General features: G+C 40.7%; 1 protein-coding gene across 3 annotated transcripts; it reads left to right on the top strand.

Annotated features, from left to right (window-relative positions):
• Positions 1-9,583: 9,583 nt before the first annotated feature.
• On the top strand, positions 9,584-15,350 carry IL9 (interleukin 9). 3 transcript variants are annotated; one of them, XR_010923311.1, is made up of 5 exons: positions 9,584-9,731; positions 11,807-11,845; positions 11,963-11,989; positions 12,762-12,899; positions 15,135-15,350. XR_010923311.1 is itself a non-coding variant. In XM_067566474.1 (5 exons), exons 1-5 carry the CDS (start codon positions 9,654-9,656, stop codon positions 15,249-15,251), a joined length of 366 nt encoding a protein of 121 aa, XP_067422575.1. In that variant the 5' UTR covers positions 9,639-9,653; the 3' UTR covers positions 15,252-15,350. The 3 variants fall into 3 exon arrangements, 2 of the variants coding, with proteins under 2 accessions (XP_067422575.1, XP_067422574.1); XM_067566474.1 differs by having other exon boundaries at positions 9,639-9,698; XM_067566473.1 differs by lacking the exon at positions 9,584-9,731 and adding an exon at positions 11,468-11,709.
• The last annotated feature ends 581 nt before the right edge of the window (positions 15,351-15,931 follow it).

The following is a 15,931-nucleotide window of genomic DNA, read 5'->3' as shown; positions in this document are numbered from 1 at the left end:
TACAACAGTTTAAAAAGTGCTAAGCAATGTGTATTAGAAATTCTATGTTCTTGTGCTTTATTCTTTCCAGTGCTCCTTGCATATACAACATTGGGAGCAGCATGGGTTTCTCATAGTTATTTTGATTGTTTTCTGTTTGAAGCAATACAAGCCAGTCTGAGATCGGTCCTGCAGTGCTTACTCAGGCAAACTCACATTAAATAGAAGCCTGCAGAAATGGGCCTCAAAGACAGTAGCATCGTACCTTAGTGTCACAGAAGGAGGGGGAGAGAAAGTTGAATGAGAAAACAGAAAAGAGAAGGGAAAGGGAGGGAAGGGGGGAGTAAAATATGAAACGGGTGAAAGCATTGACCACATGATGGCGCCATAACCTGTGTAAGCAAATTACAAAACATGATGGTATCAGTTGTTTGAGAACACCTGTTCCAGCTTTCTACACTCAGAACTCTGCCTGGCATCGTGCAAAATGCTGACCAGGCTTGCAGATAACAGTCTGATCAAAACGTGACTCAGCTTGGCAGAGCAGTTTGCAGGCATTGGACAAATCTTTTGATGAGCTTTAGCCTCAGTTTAAGCTTTGTAACAAAACCACAAACGAGGCAAAACACCGCAGGGTTGCTTCGTGACACTTGCACACGGATTTGCAGCTTAGACTTTTAGCAGCATTGGTGGTTCAGTGACAGAATTCTTGCCTGGCATGAAGGAGGACTGGTTTTGACTCTCAGCCAATGCATCGGTTCTGTGATGGGCTTGATTCAGAAATTAGGGAGTGAAGTTCTATGGCCTAGTTATGGAGATCAGACAAGATAATCATAATGGTACCAACTGGCCTTCAAGTCTATGGAGACTGGCTGAGAATGTTTGAACCCTGCCTTCAAAGTTATAAAGAATGAAGGGCTGAAAACGTGTCATGAGTTGATTTTTTAAATGGTTAAGATATTACTAGTGCTATTATCGTTGTTTGATGCTGAGAAAAAAAATACGATGAAAATTTTCTCATTTTTTAATTGGGTCAAGCTACAGTATGTGACATTAGGACTAGAAATTTCTCAGGACGATAACATCTCCCAGGCACTTGTTTTTCTGTCCGTGTCAGGCTTTTCCGGCTGCAAGTCATGCTGTGGGCTCAGCGTTGGGTTGTTATAACACTGTACTTGCAGATAAGCATTCACACTAAGATCTTTTTGAAATCCTTGTGCGGTGGCTTCGAGGTGCTTATTTCATAGGCTGCTGTTTTTTCCCACTGTTTAAAAGAAGAAAAAATCCTTTGCTTTAGTGTGTTTTTGAGCCAAAGGCCTGATCTCCCACAGATGCTAGTAGCAGGGCCAAATTGCTTTCTAATGACCTGGAAATTTAATTTAAAGACTCAGTCTTTTAAAATGTTACTGGAGGCTGGGACAAATTATGCCTTAAGGAGTTCGTTGGCATGCATGGGGAACAGGGCCCAGCTGTTGAGCAGGGGTGCAACAGCATGAGGAGGTTCATGAACTCCCAGCCCCTCCTTGCTCTCCCATGAGGTAACTAGACTTGATTCCTTTTCCAGTGAAGTCACTGATACTATTCCCTGATATGACATTGACCGAAGTGGAGACTAGGCCCCAAAGTTTACCTCTGGTCATCACTCAGGACTTGGAGTAAAAAATCGGTCTAAGGAATAGACTTGAACTTTTGTTAAACCAAAGTCCTCTGAGACAGTCTCATAAAGTAATCCATGCCTGATGAGTTGTTGGGGTCCTGGACTGTCCTGTTTGTCAGCCAATAGGACATCTTGTCCACTGTGCCTACATCTCTTTCTGTTACCAAGTGCATCACATGACCAGTAAAGCAGTACTCCAGACTGGCCTGAGGACAGTGTTTTTGGGATAACTACTGCTGCAGAGCCAATAGGGAAAGCCCAAGCCCTGGGCCAATTCCAAGGGGAGTTTAGACACAATCTAATGTAGTGTAACTTGCATTTTCTTAGAGTCATCCTGTATATGTCAGCTCAGACTCTTTGAGATTCCCTTACTAAAATTCACTTTGACTCACTTATGGAAATTCACTTTGACTCCTACCCATTTACCAATGTGTAACTTACTCCCTTCTTACATATCACCTTTGAATTTGTCTCCTAGTGGTTTTTATAGATCCTGTTAAAATCAGAGCTATGATGGCTCTGCACCAGCCAAAGATTCTTCCATATATGAAGAATCCCCATCTGTTCATGTAGGTCAGCTTGATGGCCCTTTTGTTCCAAGAGAACAGTATAAAAACACAACAGTATAGACCAAAATCTGGCCCATTGGCTTCAAATTATATAATAAAAATGAAACACATCTTCAGCAATGGACAATATAATATGGGCCCCTTTACATTCTTATCTCTAGCATCTTCAGAGCCACCACATAAACCAATATTGTTCAACAAAGCATCATTGAATTCCCAGTGATGAAATGTATTTACCATGGCTCTCATATTTTATCTTCTTTCCCACTACATCATGTTTAGATTATAATCAGTGGTTTAAAAGCAATCTGTCGGAAATGAATATGTAAGTGAAATGTTATCTCCCCAATTTCTTTGAATATCCAGGCATGTTGCTTCATAGTAAACAGCACTCTGTTTTGCTAGAGATTTATCACCTCTAAGATATCACTGATCTGAGCTAAGAACATCAAATTACTTTCTGTGAACAAAAAGGAAAAATAAAAGCACATTGCAGGAAGAAATAGTGAACTCCAGAGTAAGAAGTGGGAAGAAAATGTAATTGTTAACATTATACAGGATGACACACACACATGCACACACCCGCCCTCCTCTCCCTCCTTCACCCTTAGAATACACACTAAATAAATGTGTCATATGTACACTTTGAGTCAATGGGAGTTTTGCCATTGGATGCTGGATCCAAGCTGCCTTAGAGAAAAATTTATCAATTATTGCAATTTCAAAATAAGTCTTCATAAACAAAGCTCTAGAATCAGAAGTTAGAGAAGCAAAAGACCTATTAAGATCCACATATTCTACAGCATTGTTAATAGGAACTCAATGGTTTTTACATGTAATTTACTCTTTAAGCCAAAAAACAAAACAAAATGTTGCAGTATAGGTGGGGTATTAAGGGTCTAGTGCAGCTCATCAAGTTCCTAGAGATAATATACATAGGCTTTGGAGTTATAGAGAAAAAGGCCATGCATGGACATCTAGCTGGACCATAACTTCCTGATTTTGGAGATTTCCAATGACAGGGGCCTAGTTTAATGTAAGAGATGGGGCAGATGAATATGATTTCCTAGATGAAAGCTGTTTACTCCTGTTTAATCACTAGCGTGATCTGGGCTCTAAGTTCAGACATGAAAACAGCAGGTTCCACCACCACAGGACTCCTTCCTGTGACAGAGGATGCTGGCAGTGAAAGTGATATAAGAAAAACCTTAAAAGATAAGAAAAATGTGAGGTTTGGTGACCCCTGCTTTCCTCTGCTTCTGGAGGCTATTGGGAGTGAGATACTCTTGCAACAAAACACTCAGCACAGGTGGCTGATTGCTCCAAGGGCTTCATACTTTGAAATGCCTCAAGTGTTATTGGACCTGTGACTGCTGTATGGGCAGAATGGAACACCTGCAATCTTGCTAGACCAGAGAGTCTCTGTCATTTCACTAGCCTCCACTGTCTTGTTAAGTGAGACTTGGATGACATAGATCTGAATGTATTTTTGGAATTTCCTGCATAGGGAACTGGAAATGCCATGGTATCCTCATCAGTTTGTTCCCAAAGAAAACAATTTGCTTCTCTTCCTCCTCCCTCCCACCCCTCCAAATATAGGGATTCCCTAAGGGACTCATCCCTGCTGTTGCTCCCAGGATGATGTCTTCGCTATAGCGCAGGGTGACCAGATGTCCTGACTTTATAGAGATAGTCCTAATATTCAGAGTTTTTTCTTATATAGGCGCCTATTGCCCCCCACTCCCGTCCCGATTTTTTACACTTGCTATCTGGTCACCCTACAAAGAGAAGTTCTGCACAGAAATTAAGACTGAGTATTGACTTGTACGTGGATTCTCTGTGCAGTTGGTGGAGAATGATGCATACTCACCCATAGGCCACTTCCTCCCAATGCATGGATCCCTGACCCAGTGAAGAGGCTTCTGCAGAGGAAGGGGAAATGATGCCGTGAGGTGGCACTGTTCCTTTCTGTGCCTCCCAGCAAGGCATCCATGGTGTTTTTTACCCATGTGCCCCAGGGAGAGACAGAACAGGAATTGTGCTGTGAAGGACTGGTTAAAAAAAAAATTCCATAGGAGCTTTTTGGGTGGAAAATTGGGTTTTTGACTAAATGACATTTTTCAGAGAAAATATCTGTTTTCCTTGAAAATTTTTTAGTTTTGTCAGATCCCAGACGTTTGGGGAAGGTTAGTTTTTCAATGAGAAGGCAAAAGTTTCCCCTGGAAACTTCTATGAAAACTATTTTTTTCATTTTTGTCAAAATTTTCTGCAGAAAAACACACACCCTTTTTTCTGACCAATTCGGTACTATGGTTATTTATTTAGTCATAATATCTAAAGATTTGAAGCTCAAGCCTATAGTAATTGGCTTCTGGGGCTCCAAACCCACAGAGACTATTTCAATTCTAAGACCCTCTCTAGTGACCATGACATGATTGATTAGAACTGGAGAGCTGGAAGATGGTCTTCATAGTTAACTATCACTTCATTGTCTAGCAATACAGGCAGAGTGGGAATTTCACTTGGACTCATCATGCTTTTGTCCTTTTGTGTCACAGCCAATCTCAGCATTAGTTCTGTATGACTCACATTTTGGTGAAGAAATCATTGTGTAGCTCTTTGCCTTTATTCCTACAGCAGCAGCGAAGTGGTGGCACATGGGTTGGCGTCAGTTAAATGAAAAAAAGTTCAAAGCAGCTTTATCTGCGGAAAAAGTAAAGTATTCAACACTATCATGTCCCATTTGTGGTTAGCAAAGTGCATGCTCTCTGCAACATCTTGATAAGCGTATATCGTAAACTTTCTTGATACTTAAAATAAGGCAGTATGTCATTTTGGTGGTTTCCATCTGTAGGGAATATTTCTACTGTATAGGGAAAGAATTCTAAGAATATTCTTAGAAGCCTGGTGATGGGTGATCTCCAACGATAAGCACTCAAAAATTCAGAGGCTTATCTACAGTCCAAAGCCTAAAAGACTGATTTGGGAAGCTCACTTCCTATGATATGTGGGGCATACAATTCTCATTAATATTAATGGTGGTGCACGTTCATATATTATTGTGCATAGTCATAATTAGGGTTGATATATAAAGCCAGACCATCAAAGAAATTTCAGTTGGAATTTTCAAAGATGCCGAAGGGAGTTAGGTGCCCAGGTCCCACTGAATTTCAATAGGATTTGCATGCCTAACTCCCTTGGGTTCTTTTGAAAAATCCCAGTCTCATGCTCTAAATTGAATCTGGGTCTGTAACCTGTCCATCACTGAATGATTGCATGCTGTGAGCTAATGATGGATTTTGCCAGAAATGGCATTGTCTAAACAAAAGTAACAAAATGTTGCTGCTACTTCTGTATTTTGGAGTATCCTGGAAACAGTGGTGCAATGTGACAGGTAGATGGCCGAATGAGCACAGCAGCCTTTGATGCTGACTTTACCTTGAATTCATTTTCCTATTTTGGGTTGAAGTCCAAAAATTTGCAATACCTCATTATATTTTGGCATGTTTAATTTAAAGAAAGGCCAAGGGAATGAAATAGATGAAGAGATGGTATCCAAAAGGGCTAATACTACATTACTTCTAACCTATTTGATTCACTAATCTCCCTACTTTTTTATTTTTGGATGAATATGAAAGCTAAGGATTTCCAAGCATTACAGGAAGATATTCCAAGCATGACTTCAAAGGTTTAGCCTTTTGCTGTGACAGAAAAAGAACCTGGGAACAACGGAGAAAATAATTATATGGGAGTTTTATTCTAAACACATTAGAACTGAGTCTGATATTTTTTCACATCAGTATAAATGTGGAATAACTCCATTAATTTAACAAGGCTGAAAGAAAGATCAGCATCATTGGTTTTTAAGGGGATAAGAATCAAACCGAGTGTATGTACGATAACACTTCAGCGCAATTCTCCTATGCAGTGAAGTTACCATTACATAGTGCAAGCACGGTCAGAATCAGTCCAAGTTTAAGAAGTTCATTGAAAAGAATATATTCTGTGAATCATTTACTTAGATGTGATTTATTCTAACGAGAGAGGCATAAGGATTTTCTAATAAAATGGATAAGAATATTTAATAACAGATTGTAAGCTCTTTGGAGCAGAGACTGTCTTTTTGTTCTGGGTCTGTACAGCACCTAGCACAGTGCGGTCCTGATCCATGACTAGGGCTCCTAGGCACTACAATACTACTAGTAATAATAATAATAATGAGTAAGGGATTGTCTACACAGTGCCTTAGTCTGCACCAGGGGAGTGTAAATTCCAGTACACACCAGCTTCTCATGCACTAAGTAGCCAATGTGGAACCTGCAGGCATGCACTAAAAGTTCCCTAATGCAAGTTAACGTAGTACTGTTTGAAATGGGACTATGGTAACGTACACTGGGGGAACTTCTAGTTCATGCCAGCGGGGTCCTCATGGGCCAGTTAATGTTTGATATGCTAGCGCATATTAGAATTTACACTTCGACTGGTGCGGACTAAGGAACAGTGTAAACAAGCCCTAATAAATTAGGGCCTGATCCAAAGACTGATTGACGTCTACGGGAAGACTTCCATTGACTTCAGTCTGTTGGTTCAACCAAAGTTCAAATCCTGAAATCAAAGAGATGAAATATAACCAGAGCTGCTACTTGTGCCAGTGCCTTAAGCATTCAGTACACTGTTGCTCAGTTATTTTAACAACAAACAGAATGTCTCATCTGTGCCAACTTGATTGGTGGTGGATATAAGCAACCTGATTCAGCTGTAAATTAATCGTAGTTGCTCCAGATTTATCTGAGAATCAGACATGGAAAGGATCTCATGAAGTAACAGAAGGGGGGGAAAGAGCCAAAAGATGTAGCAATAGCCCTAGCATTGCCAACAAGTGCAGTTTCAAGGTGAGGTGTATTTTTCTTTCTCTCTCACCCCCAATGCTCATTCTCCATACTTCTCTCCCATTCTCATAGGAGGACAAAGAAAATGCAAACCAGAAATATTGTCTGAAATATTGGAGACTTTCCAAAATGCTCTTTTATCTTTCTCTTTTTACTCAGCCCTAGTCTCATTACAGAGCCACTCCTTCTGACCCCCAGAGGGTTGGACGCTACGAATAAAATCTAATCTAAGTAATAACTTTATGAATATTTTTAAACCATCTTTCCCAGCACACCGTATATTTCTAAAGCTTTCCTCCTGATTAACCCTCATCCTTCCACCTCTGGCTGTCATAGTGACTGAATGCTACAGAGCACGTGGATAAAGTTGCTCTTGAAAAGAGAAAGTATCTTTTATCCTCTATGCATTCCTCCAGTGTGATGCAGTTTCCGAAGTGATGACTACATTGTCACTTATGCAAATAAATGGAGAAATTCTCAAAACGCACTGGGCAAAACAGGCGATTTTCCCCACCCCACAGCTTTTTACAAAGCACTGAACTTGGTTGGTTTCACATTGGCTGTGCACCCAGAGACACCCGTTGACCTCATTGTGAGCAAAACATTTCAGAACATTTTACTGCTGGAGTATCCCTGAACAACAATGTTGAGGGTCATTTCCTTTCATTCTCACTTATGATTCAGGTTTTGCTTTGGACTCCACAACAGAGGTGCAGAATGTGTCCTTTCGTTAGGGTTTGCCAAATGTTCTGGGACTAAAGTTTGGCCAATACACCCAGCACCGATACAGATTCAGCCCTGGTCCCTGTGGTGAAGGGGGCAGAAGGTGGAAGCAGTCGCGGATGCCATGATCTTAGAACAGTTTATGTGGAGCCTCTGGGGTAACACTAAGGTCTGGTGAGGAGACATCAACCAGATGTTAGAGGCAGGGCCATGTTATCCATTAGGCACAATAGGCACAGTGCCTACGGCCTACGAAACTTTCAGGGCCTACAAAAAAAAATTTTATATATAATTTTTTATTTTTCTTTAAAAATCTATTTATCAATAGCTTAAAATCAAATTAGTTATTTTGGTCGGGGGGCCTATGAAGGCAAGTGTGCCTAGGGCCTACGAAGGTCTTAAAGCGGCCCTGGCTAGAGGCAGCCATAAAATTGGCCAAGGAGTGGATAGAGGCTGATTTTCCAAAGAAAGCAGTTCATTCAACCTGAGCAGACAAAGGGGGGAAAAAAGCCAGGTCCCAAATGCAGTAAGACTCGTGAGTGCAAAACAGGAATTTAAGAAGACCACTTCAACCAGCCAGGTTATAACCTGCTACCACTGTGGGGGGGAGGCCATATTAAGTGGGACTGCCCATACATGGAATGTGGATTGGGGGAATATCGCAGCTGGATTGAGTGATGGGATTCTCAAAGAGAGTAAAAACAATTCCTATTAGGGTGCACTGAAGAACAGAGAAAGGGGTAATTGATTCAGCATCCGCCTGCTCGCTCCTGCCCAGCAGGTTGGTTAAACAGCAGTAGTTATGGGCAGGAGAAACTCTCGGCATCGAGTGCATACATGGGAAGAAAAAAACTTAGTCTCATTAGTGGCACATTGGAGGTTCAGGTGAAAAAGTGTTGGAGTTGTGAAAACTTTGCCTTATCCCATGCTTTTAGGGACTGGTTGGAACCCATTCCCTTTAAGTAGGTGAAGGGAGGCTATGTGGAAGAAACCTCAATCGATGGCAGGAGAAAGGGGGGCTAGGGACAAAAGGACCAAAAGCTGAGGTACAAGTAAACAGCTGACAGATGCTAACAGGCCAAGAAAGTGGGGCCCAGGTAGGAAATGCCAGAGGAGAGGAAAAGCTGGAGAGAGAGTAAACCTTAGACAGATACTAACAGGCTGATAGAGCAGAGCCCAGATGGAGACTACCAGGGTGGAGGAGACTCTGGAGAAGGGAATGAAGGAGCAAGGGTCATCTTGTACAAGGACAACCTGGAGAAAGAGTGGAATGCAAGCCCACTGTACCCGAGTTAGAGGCCCAGAGAAGTGAGAGCTACCTGAGGGCTTAGCATCTAAGGAAGAACAGAGACCATTCAGAATGGAAGCCCCTCACAGATGATCCACAATCATCATATGAAAGTGATGAGGGCTTGCCACCCCCATAAGGAAGCCAGAACATGGCCAGTGAGAAAACTGAGCCCCAGTGGAAAGGGGGCCCTTAGAAAATGCATGAAGGGGGGGGGAAACTGTGAGTAGGTGCTGTTAGCAGCTATAAATAGAGCCGCTTTTGGGAGCCAGTACCCTGGGTTCTTAGAAGAGGCCAATGGGTAGTTAGAGTAGGAGAAAGTCAGGTAGTCTGATTGGACTTGAAAGATTAGTGGAGAACACTTGCACCTGTAGTGAGTCTAATGAGGTAATTAGGTCAGAGGAGAAAACAAGCAGTATAAAAGGCTGAGCCAGGGTGCAGGTGGAAGGAAGCACTTTCCATTGGTTGCTATGTTGTAGCTAGAGCTTAAGGCAAGACAGAATAATAAAGATACTTGGTGTGGGTGCTCTGGTAGAGTGTGTGTGTGCATGTGCTGTTTAATCGACAGGAGGGTTTACCAGCCAGGACTGGAGGTGGGAACCCATTGACAGTCCCATTGACCGAGAGTAAATATTGAGGTTTTTAACAGATTTGTTTGTGACTTTGTGCCATTCAGGCATGGATGTAATTACAGAATTCCATGGACAGAAAGATCCTGCTTCTATTTCCTGGGTACACATTTGGTTTATATGCTCTGTTCTGTGACGATGAATTTTTAGGTAGCTGGGGCAAAATTAATTATAGCACTATGCTAGATCTCATAGAAGGGTATTGGCAGACTCCCATTGACCTGGAGAGAAGGCTTTCTCCACCTGGGAGTAGTTCCTCTTCTAAACAATGCTGGTTGGCTTACAGGGAGCACCCAAATTTCCCCTGCTGCTGGATTGAATCCTTCAGCCTCAATCAATATATGCTACATACCTTGATGACATTGAGATCTAACATTATGACTTGAATACTCATCTACAGAAGATAGCAGCCATATTGCAATCCCTAAAAGAGAGAGAGCCAAACCCTGCTAAATTGTCCATCAGAAAGGATAAAACCCATTACTTACTGCCAGTAAGCAAAAATTAAAATCCAAACTTTAATGGATATGCCTTCCCCAACATAGAAAAGCAGCTGTTACTAGAGGTTCATGCCAGGATTTGTCAACATAGCAATTCCCCTCTGAATCTTATCCAGACTAAAGCCCCCAGACAACTTTATTGCTTGAAAACCTGTGAAAAACCTTTTCATCTCTAAGAAATGTAATAGTCTGCCAGTGTTACACAGCACCAATATTATTAAGAAATTATACTTCAGGCCAACAACAACTTTGCCTTGGGGAAGTACTGTCCTAAAAAACAGAGAGGCACACCCACTGCTTTTCCTACCATGAAAGCTGTTTCCTCAAGAGACAGTCTCCATTGTAATCAAGAAGTATAGCTGTCAAGTGGGAAGCTGATGATTTCTTTTCAAGACAATCTTCAGAAAGTTTCCACTCAGAGTACACCCAGACTGACCAGTGGAGGATTCAAGATCTTGTTGCATAACAGAAGGGGGGAAAACTTCAAAAATTTCGATAAACCTATGCAGGAAAAGCGAAGTGGGCTAACTCACGCAGTGCCAATAAGTGCAGTTTGAAGAAAGAAGGGTCTTTATGCCACAGGAGCCTTGACCATGTTAGATTCAGCCTGATTCACAACTTCTGTGATTGTTCTAGATTTGCAGACTGATATCTGTTTGGTCACTTTGTTTGTATCTAACCTTTCCTACTTACTCAGGTGAAGGGTGGAAAAGGGACTGTAATGTCAAAATTCTGCACACCCATTCAACTGAAGTCAGCTTCTAGTGCCCGAAGGAGGCACTCACAAGCTTTGTAGCTGTAGTTCACCGTGGATGCAACTCTACCTGTGGAATCTGTTGGAAGGACTTGGGCATTTTTACTGCATGTTGTTCTGCAGCCTTTTTGCCTCTTACAGAAAGGTCTCTCTTTGACTGAGAGGAAAAGCCACACAGTCTGTGTGCCTCTGAACTGTCTCCTCAGACACTTTGCAATGGGGAATGTGGTTGTATATTTGCTTTCATGGTACACAGTTTGAACTACCATGAGAGGCAAAATCCATATCTGAAGGAAAAAATGCTTTCGTGGAAGATTTTTTTCGACCTTTGTTTCCTGCTGTGGTCTGACACAACAATGCATCAAAAATTAATCACTTCAGAGGAGCATTCACGAATTTCCCCAGAATGAAGGAAAAGCCACTTCATTAGGTGACTCAATTACATATTTGATTCTTCCAAAATACAGTCCAAACTTAGAGGGAAAAATAGTGGGCACTTGGTATCAGTTTTGTATCAGGGTTTTTCCCCATTAGAGAGGGAATTTTGTGCAAGACTCAATTTAAACGAGCATTTGCCTGCTCTCCTGTCAACCATCAGACTACATTGCACTTGAACACCAGAATGCTGTCATACATAGTCTTCTGTTGTGGGCTGCTGTATGTGCAAGCACAAAGGAATTGCAGTGTCAATGAGATTATTAGGAATACGCATAAACTACTTGTAAGTGATGCGATTACTTAGCATTTTGTGTAAAAATGGTTGTTTGCAAATTATAAAATCATAGTAATAATTAATCTTATGCTCATTATCATTTTAGGAAGTTAATTTTGAAACCTGTGACTGTAGTCATACTAATGTAAGTGGCTCAACTCTCCCTTGGAAATCTATTACAAAATTAAATGACTATTTATATGCAAAATATTTACTCTGCTGGTAACACTGAATTTTAATGATTACTTTTTTTCATTTTCAGTCATGTTTATGTCTTCCCACTTCATCGGTAAGTAAATATTCCACATTTCTCTTTAAAAACTGCAGCTGCATAAAGTGTTCAGTGTGCACATTTTGAATCCTTTTCTTTTAATTTTTAAAAGTTTGTGGAGAAGTTTCTTAATATATGAGCAACAGTGAAACATATAAGGCTTGATCTTGCCTTCACTGAAATAAATGGGAAAAAAAGCTCTTTTAATGTCAGTGGAGCAGGACCAGGTGCATAATCAGTTAAAAGTTCTTTATGGGCCAGATTTACAAAGACCTTAAGATGTAGACAGGCATGTATCTGCAATTTCAATGGGAATTAAGTGCCTACTCTGCTTAGATGCTTTTGAAAATCCCACCAGGTGCTTATCTGAATGTTTGGATGCCTAAATATCTTTGTAAATCTGGCCAGAGAGTCAAAATGATTAGAGCTCAAGACTTCTGGTGTGGGGGTTAAACTGCGATGCCGCGTCTTTGAAATTGCCACAGATATGCTGAAAATTAATTTTATCCTGGATTATGTTTTCAGTGCATATATCTTAAATTTGCAAGTATTCAAGTCATATGTGAAAGATGGCACTTTTTTCTTATTAAAGATAGGATGCTTTGCTGTTTTAAAAACTAGTGAAAGTTCTTCAGTCAGTGTGCAATATAATGCATCCTTAATCACTTCAGTTGTGACATTCGGCTGTGTTTATGAATTAGCACTTCTCCTTTCTGGCGATGAGCACATCTTAAAGTAAATGTAATCTAGCCTGCATTAGGTTTTCTATAATATATTCTTCATTTACCAGAATGGTTGTGAATTGTCTTGCTTTGTGGATGGATTTCAAAGAATGAAAGAAACACTGAAAGTTGACAACAGAGTGAAGAGGAGGATCATTCACATTCATCAATCGCTTCAGATGCTGCAGAACATACAATGCACAAACGTAAATTTTTCTTTTATCATTTTCTCTCTTTTGCATAAGACATTTTTAACCTAAATAATTTATAGTTATGTGTCTGACTCAATTCTTTGTGCCAGGCGGTAGCAAACCCTTTGCATAGATGCTCACCTTAAAGACCAACTGGGGGAAAGAAGTGTGAAAATTAGCAGTCACTATTTGGGCTCCTCTTAGAACCACAGAAAGGCTTTTTATGCAATCCTTCCTTGACAGTTCTAGAGTGATACCTACATGTGACGATCCACATATCACAGCATATGTCTTCTGACTCAACAATGACCTCTATGCATGCCCTTATATAGACTTTTTCAGGCTCCTAAAAAGACAAATCTTTGTGGTTCTGGGGATACCCTGGTGCTGCTGCCTGCCAGAATTTGGGCATATATTTCAATGCTGATTTGGCCATTTGATGTTTAAATCCTCTTTTAAAGTCTTGATGTGTAAAAAAAACAAAAACTTGCTGTGCTTTTGATTTGCACTTAGACAGCTGAAGTGACCAACTCCTGGATGATCAGGAGTAGTATTACTAGAGCTCTGAAAAGAGTTCAGTGCAGCTTTCCTGGCCAGGCTTTGGAGCCCAAGCTCCAGCCTGAGCCTGAATTTCTACTCAGATATTTTTAGCGTCATAGTGCGAGCCCGAGTCTGTCAATCTGGGCTCTGAGGCCCATTGCCACGAGCTGTGTAGATGCACCCAATGAGGTCTGTGCATTTTTAAAACTAGATGAAGGGTATACAAAGGGGAAAATAAGGGCTAACCCCAATTCTCCTTTTTTGGGGACTCAGGATTCATGAACCAACTACTGGCTGGAAGGCCTCTGTCTGCAATGGGCTCTCCAATATGAAGTTTAGGACAGGTGGTAACAATATGCAGTGTTGTTGTAGCCTTGTCAATTTCAGGATATTAGAGCGACAAAGTAGGTGAGGTAATATCTTTTATTAGACCAACTTCTGCTGGTGAGAGAGACCAGCTTTTGAACTTACACGGAATCTTCTTCAGGCAGTCCTCATCCTCCAAAGAAACCTTCAAAACCCTTTCAAAAGACGAGCCTGGGAGTTTAAATTCATAACTTTGCTAGACACTGAAAATCATGGACTGAATTGAGACACTAGATTTATGGCTTATTGCAACAATCTGTAACCCACTAACAACACTCCCAGCTGTCTCCCCCCCACCTCCTTTTTCTATGACTGGAGGGGTGTTAATGGGCCACTTCACCTTGAATAGTCCTTTGAAATACGTGTTAACTGCTTATGCTAAGCAGTCGGTTCCACCTTGTATTTAGCTGTGACACTCTGTGTACAGTTCCCAGACTTGAAAAAGAGCTCTCCTCAGCTTATCTCTCTCACCAACAGAAGTTGGTCCAATAAAAGATATTATCGAACCCATTTTGTCTCGCAGGTGCCAGCAATGGCAGTTTAGCCAAAAGCAATGTGCAGCATTAAAAAGGGATATTGGAAACTGCTGGATGAAATCAATAGTCCCAACAGTTCTAACATGAAAATAATTAAACTTCTAATAGCTTTTCCTGGATGTCCAGGAGAAAGAATCGTTGTCATAGGGTATTGACTGAGGGAAAGAAATGATTTCAAGATTTAAGCTTGATTTGTGGTCATGAGCCAGATGCTGGTCTGAGGCACACAGCAAATATAGCTGCATAAATACAATTTTTAAAACTTAAAAAACTTTTTTAACATTTTTAAAACTCCAGATATCCGTAGGACAGAAAGAGTGGCTAGAACATATCAGTTAAGGAAGTGGTCAAATAACTGAAACTGCCAGCAGAAATAGGGCTTGTTTACATGTACAGTGCTACAACAGCACAGCTACTATTTCACCACTGCAGCGATTTAGTGAAGATGCTACTACACCGTAATTAATCCACCTCCTCAAGAGGCAGTAGCTGTGTTGACGGGAGAAGCTCTCCCTTTGACATAGCACTGTCTACCGGGGGATTAGCTCAGCATAGATTTTTCACATCCCTGAGTGATGTAGTTATACCCATATAGATCTGTAGTGTAGACCTGGCCTGTGGGAGATGGGGAAAGAATTAAAATGATACATTGTGATAGAACCCATCTGCAACTTCACCCCACCCCTCATTATCACAAAGATCTTAATTCAGAGTCTAAGCACCTAAACCACAATGCTGAGGTTGGCGCATTTTTTTTTCTTTTCATTTTTAGTTGTTTGTTTAATTGACTTTTTTTTTTCTACCACAGCTCCTGTCCTGTAGCGAACCCTGTCACCCAAATTCCACAGGGAATATTAAGGAATTTTTAACAGTTGTCGAAACAACCTTTCAGCAAGTGATAAAGCAGAAAGGAGGAAAAAAATGACAAAGGAGAAAATAACATTATTTATTGTATTTATTGTCTAAATAAAACATGAATGACAGCAATTTGCTGAAAACAATAAAACTATTATATACATGAACACCAATAACTTTCAAGCATCCTTTTTTTTTACAGTCGACTTTTTTATTTTCCAGTTGTACAAGAGAATTGATGTTTGATTAAATCAATAGAAGCTAGGAGCCTAAATAGTTTAGTGGATCTGGGCTCTGATCCTCAGCTAAACCAAGCTAATGTTCAGCACAGCTAAGGTGGTGGTGAGAGGGAGGGCAAAGGGAGTTCTAAATCAATTGTCCACCTTCTCCAGTCCCAAGGCTGAACCATCCCCTAGCATGAGTCAGAGCAGCCAATGGCTCTAAATAGACTGTATAAAGTTAATTAGATAATATAAGGGTAAGTTTATTACAACAGCGATGTCTGAAACTGCAGACTGCCTGAAACAATAGTTCAGAAAGATGTGAACTTCCCCTATGCAACTAAGTCAGAATTAACTCTGAAGACTAACAATGCCTTAAATATCAACATTGTCACTATTTAAGAAGGCTCTCGAAAAAGAAAGGGGATGATCATATTATGAAGATTTAAAAAATCACTTTCAGCATCTTAAGTGAGTGGAGTTATTTGCAATTATAAGTTTTGGAGTGTATGTACCATTAGTTTTTTTT

The sequence above is a fragment of the Emydura macquarii genome, unplaced genomic scaffold, assembly GCF_026122565.2.
Source record: "Emydura macquarii macquarii isolate MOO-44397 ecotype Brisbane River unplaced genomic scaffold, CSIRO-AGI_Emac_v2 contig_2768, whole genome shotgun sequence".
NCBI lineage: Eukaryota > Metazoa > Chordata > Testudines > Chelidae > Emydura > Emydura macquarii.
Note: the sequence above shows the minus strand (reverse complement) of the source record. Positions and strands in the feature narration are given on the sequence as shown.

Excerpts from the sequence above, each read along its gene's own strand:
- IL9 (XM_067566473.1), top strand. The coding sequence starts at position 11,611 with ATGCTGTCATACATAGTCTTCTGTTGTGGGCTGCTGTATGTGCAAGCA. Across the intron at positions 11,710-11,806 it reads GGAATACGCATAAACTACTT|GAAGTTAATTTTGAAACCTG; the intron begins GTAAGTGATGCG and ends TTATCATTTTAG. Across the intron at positions 11,846-11,962 it reads GTGACTGTAGTCATACTAAT|TCATGTTTATGTCTTCCCAC; the intron begins GTAAGTGGCTCA and ends TTTCATTTTCAG.